Here is a 5340-nt window from a genome sequence, read left to right as displayed (position 1 = left end):
TATTTGGGGTTATTTTGTATTACACGCTACACAAACCCACAAAGAAGAGACTAGACCGCAGAAACGGTGGCGAATCACTTCAGAAACAATAAATATTGGGTTAAAGTTGCAGGAAAGTTGCGGTGTTTTGGGCAAAGTTGCAAAAATCTGCGATTTTGCGGGGTTTGCTTGATTTTGCGCTAATAGTTGCGATCGCAACATCGCGAAATCCTGGAGGGTTTGATTAGTGGTGTCCAACCTGGTCCTGGTAGGCCACCATCCTGCAGGTTTTAGATGTTTCTCTGCTTTGAATGACTGAGGGATCAACATGCTTCTGGAGAACTTGAAGACCTGCTGAAGAGCAGAGAAACACCTAGAACCTGCAGGATGGAGGCCCTCCAGGACCAGGATTGGACACCTCGGGCTTCCATGTTGTGTTTGTTTTAAAAGACTTGCAGGAGGAGGGATAATATCTGTTAAAGCAGAGGGCAGAGTGATGAAAAACGGAACAACACCCTCTTAAATATTTTCAAATGAAGTGATAGTTCGGGTTCTGTGCAAACGTTCTGAATTATTATTTATCTTCCCTCCTGTAAGCAGGCAGCTCTTTAAATTACCTCAGTTTGAAAAAAAGTTTAATTATGACGAGACTGATGAGCTAACGGCTCGTCAAAGCGGGGTCAGTCTCAAAGATTTTAAAAGTCGTTCATGCAAACACTATTTTAGGAACCTTTCATGGTTATTTATATAAAGTTCTGGCTTCTCTGCCCTGTTTTTGGACTGTTTGAAGATTTTATCGTTTGAAGTTTTAAATGGTCTTGCCACTTTATATTTGTATGATTGCACTTTAATTTATTAACAAAATGTACATTTTTAAGAGGGCTGGAATGGACTTTTAAAATGAAGGCAGGTAGATTTGATCATTTCTCATCAGTGTGGTTTTTAGACCTGGATGTGTTTCCTTTCAGAGACAAGTTAAAGACCCCCCCGAGACAAAATCAAGAACGGGTCAGGATGCACACGACTGCTGACGGTTTCGAGAGGAACATTTGTTAATTTTGTTTGCAGCCCAGTGAGATATTGGATATTGGTTTGAAATGAAAAATACCAGCGAGTGTTTGCAAAAGGTTTCTGTAACTACGTCCTTATTCTGGTTCTGATGTAGTCGTCCTCTCTGTTCTCCTCCAGGATGAGTGAGCGGTACGTCCAGATCAGAAGCAAAGGGGCTCTACTCGTTATGGTGCTTGTGATCGGTGTCTTGGAGCTGTCCGGACCCACAGAAGGAAGGACAGGTGAGTCCACGGAAACACAAAAATGCTGCTTTTATTGCTTTTCAGTAAAAAAAAAAAAGAAGTCTGAGTGTCATTTATCAAAAATCTGGACACTTCTTTCAATAAAATCATGCCAGTCTGGTCACATATCACACGGCTGAAAGCAAAGGCCCAGGGTAACTTCATAAAACAGCCCGGTTCTCATCAGTACTTTGTAAATACTCCTGTAGGTAACCCCATAAGTAATCTGTAGTTAAGTCAAGGCAGCTTTATTTACACAGCACATGAATTCAACAGAACTGCAACAGGACCGGCAGTTTTCTGGGTGTTTGTTCCAAATATTTGGTGCATAAAAGCTGAATGCAGCTCCTGCATGTTTGGTTCTGATTCTGGGGACAGAACAGATTTAAACCCAATGACTTCAGAGGTCTTGATGGTTCAGAGTGCAGCAGAAGATCAGAGATGTATTTTGGACCCAGATCGTTCAGTGCTTCATAAACCAGCAGCAACATTATAAAAAAAATCAGTTCCCTGAGCAACAGGAAGCCGGTGTAAAGACCTCAAACCTTACCCTGTAATTACCCTGCAAGTACCCCATATGTACATTGTAAATACCCTGTAATTGCCTTTATGTACCCCCATAAGTACCCTTTAAAAACCTGTAATTACCTTTCAAGTATCCTGTACGTACTCCCATGAAAACCAAGTTTGCATCCCTGTAAATACTCCACATACCCTGGTAAATACCCTGTATGTGCCCTTGTTAGAACCCCAATAGGTACCCTGCAAGTATTTTTTATGTTCTCTTGTAAGTATGCCATATGTTCCCCAGTAAGTACTTTGTAGTTACCCTGCATGTGACCCAATAAATACCCCATAGGTACCCCACATGTGACCCAATAAGTACTCCGTAGGTACCCTGCATGTTCCCCGATAAGTACTTCGTAGGTATCCTGCATGTTCCCCAATAAATACCCCATAGGTTCTCCCATAAGTACCCAGCATGCTCCCCTTTAAGAACCTCACATGTTACCCCATACGTACCCAGTAGGTACCCCGCATGTCCCCAATAAGTACCACAAAGGTACCCCGCATCTCACCAATAAGTACCACGAAAGTACCCCGCATGTGACCCAATAAGTACTCCATATGTTCCCCCATAAGTAGACATGCAAGTACACTGCATGTTCCCCATAAGTACCATGTGTGTTCCTCCGTAAATACCCCATAGGTTCCCCCATAAGTACGCAGCATGTTCCCTGATAAGTACCCCGTAGATACCCTGCATGTTCCCCCATACGTACCCTGCATGTTCCCCTATAAGTACTCCTTAGGTACCCTGCATGTTTGCCCATAAGTACCCAGTAAGTATCCAACATGTTGAGTAAAAATCTTGTTCCAATTCTTTGTGCTTTCTTTTTTTAAAAAAACCTTATTTAGTTTTTTTTCCTAAGCCCTTTTACAACGTTTGTTATTCATGAATTCAAACACACAAAGCTTTCTCTTCTATAGGACTGTACTCAAAGCAGAGTTTTATCCTCACGTAAAGTCATGGCATCCAACATTTCTCATAACGCCACTCAGTTTGTTTGGTTTTATTTGTTTTTGTTGTCTAAGCCAGGTAAACGCCAGTGTTGTGAAACTCAATGCAAAGAGTTTTTGATGATCTCACAAAGCTGTAGCTCCACAGCAGGTGGTTTACATTTTTACCCTTAAAGAATGAGTCATAAGCTACAACAGAAACGACACGGAAGGATAAAGAACAGCTCCAGTTCACCTGAAACATGTTGCTGCATAAAGAAAGTCTGACAAATCGTTTTCAATCAGCTTTCTTCAAGTGTTTGTTTCTCTGAGTTTCATTCTTTCTGCAAAAATACACAAAAAGGCTTTTCTGATTTGCCTAAAAGCGAGCGACTCGTTGCACAAATCTGAGCGACGCTACGGTCATGAGCTGATTGTTCTGGTTTCCTGAGATAACTGAGATTGTTGGGTTTTTTTATTGGCTCAACAACTAAAAAAGATGATTAGGGTGTAATAAATATTTAAAACAGAAAAACCGTTTTTGAGAAAAGCCTTGTATTCTTGAGAAAAAATGTGCCGAAATCAAGAGGAAATTAATAATGAGCACCATTTTCTTAAAAAACAGAGCTAAATAATCTAAAATGAGAACATTATTTTCTTTAAACACTGAAGAAAAAAGATTAAAAACAATCATGATCACCTTCAAGCTACAACAAGCAGAACACCAGCTAAGAGCTAATGTAGCAAAAAGCAAGCTGGAGGCTAGATGCAGCAAAAGGCTAGCTGGAAGCTAGACGCAGCAAAAGGCTAGCTGGAAGCTAGACGCAGCAAAAGGCTAGCTGGAAGCTAGATCCAGCAAAAGGCTAGCTGGAAGCCAAAGGCAGCAAAAAGCTAGCTGGAAGCAAGATCCAGCAAAAAGGCTAGCTGGAAGCTAGACACAGCAAAAGGCTAGCCGGAAGCTAGACGCAGCAAACGGCTAGCTGGAAGCCAAAGGCAGCAAATGGCTAGCTGGAAGCTAGACGCAGAAAAAGGCTAGCTGGAAGCTAGACGCAGCAAAAGTCTAGCTGCAAGCTGGATGCAGCAAAAGACTAGCTGGAAGCTAGATGCAGCAAAAGGCTAGCTGGAAGCTATGGTCGCAAAAGATAAGATGAAACTTAAAAGTATTAAAAGCATAGATAAAAATATCTAGGTAAGAAAAGATTAACCAAAATCTAAATGTTGTAAAAGGTTAGCTAAAAGCAGCAGAACTGTAGCTAGAAACTAAAAGTAGCATAAGACCAAAATACAGCAGATCTGCTGACGCAGATTTTAAACAGAAGAATGTTTTTTGAATGGAATTGAATAGATCTCAATGCTGGGAACACGTTTATAAATAAAGTTAAATATTTTAAAAAGTCTAAAAGTCAGCAGCCATCCCCTGAATGAGCCGAATGTTTTGGCTAAAATAGAAGTCTGCAGAAGTACTTCGATTTAAAAAAAAAGTACAGGAAAACAAAACAAAAAAACATGAAATTTGTGTTAATTCTGACTCCGCAGAGGAGTAAAAACTGGAACTTCTGCCTGTCAGACTGAACAGATGCACCCTGAGTTTCAGCCTCCATAAAAGAGAAACTTCTGAGCAAAACTCAGAGCTTAAAGTTAGCTGAAGACCTTAAACCTGCGGGAGATGAAACATATTCGTGGTTTCCAATCGTCCGGTTTGCTGCAAATCACTTAAGGAGCTTTAAATGCTGTTAATGTTGAAATGAAGCCTGACTCTGATCTGGTGTTTTATGCACCAGAGATTATCGCCGGCCTCGCACCTTCAACTTTCCGCTGTTTGTAATAAAAATGACATACTGTGGTGCAGCAGGAGCAGCATCTGGACAAAAAATTTAAAACGCTCGCACTCCTGAAAGAGCCGGAATTAACGAGATGATACGAACACGTTCGTTTTAATTAACCACTTTATGTACTGCGCCGAGTTTGTCTTTTGGTTTCAGCTGAATTAGAAAAGCTCCCAATGATAAAAATCACTCAGTGAGCTCATAATTTCCCCGTATGGGAGGTGGTATGTGGCGGCACACGGAGCTGCATATAAAGCAACACAATGATTACATTATCATTCACTACGCCTTCATGAATAAGACAGTCTGCTGCATCTTATGCAGTTTACTCTCTTCCTCCAGAGACCGATGAATAAAAGCCTCTCAAGCAAAGTCATTTCAGCACACAGAGAAAATAAACAAAAATAAAAAAAAAAGTTCACTTCCAGCTGAAAACAGAACCCACGAACAGAAACGCTGGATTTATTAATAACAAAAAAAAAGGCATACTGAGTATGTACCTGAAAAATGACCAGGTCGTACCCAAGAACAACCAAGTATGTGCCAAGTACAGGGGTGGAAATTAGCACCCGCCACCCGCCAAATGCGGGTAAATATTTGAAGTGGCGGGTGAATTTGATCAACACAAACGCCACTGTGGCGGGTTGGCAATTTGAACAGAAAAGGTGTTATTTGTCCTCTTGACATATAGGGGGCAGCAATGTGCTCGAGTTGCTGCTGTTACGTTGAGCCGCGTTCCCCTA

General features: G+C 41.2%; 1 protein-coding gene across 1 annotated transcript in view; it reads left to right on the top strand.

The window, feature by feature from the left end:
• LOC108248567 (chemokine-like protein TAFA-2) overlaps window positions 1-5340 on the top strand; it is an 81990-nt gene that overhangs the window by 46433 nt on the left and 30217 nt on the right. Inside the window, exon 2 of the mRNA XM_017437419.3 lies at window positions 1168-1271. Coding sequence (XP_017292908.1) covers window positions 1169-1271 — 103 coding nt within the window. The 5' untranslated portion in view covers window position 1168. The remainder of the gene's footprint in view (window positions 1-1167; window positions 1272-5340) is intronic.

This window comes from Kryptolebias marmoratus, linkage group LG18 (assembly GCF_001649575.2).
Source record: "Kryptolebias marmoratus isolate JLee-2015 linkage group LG18, ASM164957v2, whole genome shotgun sequence".
Classification (NCBI taxonomy): domain Eukaryota; kingdom Metazoa; phylum Chordata; class Actinopteri; order Cyprinodontiformes; family Rivulidae; genus Kryptolebias; species Kryptolebias marmoratus.
Note: the sequence above shows the minus strand (reverse complement) of the source record. Positions and strands in the feature narration are given on the sequence as shown.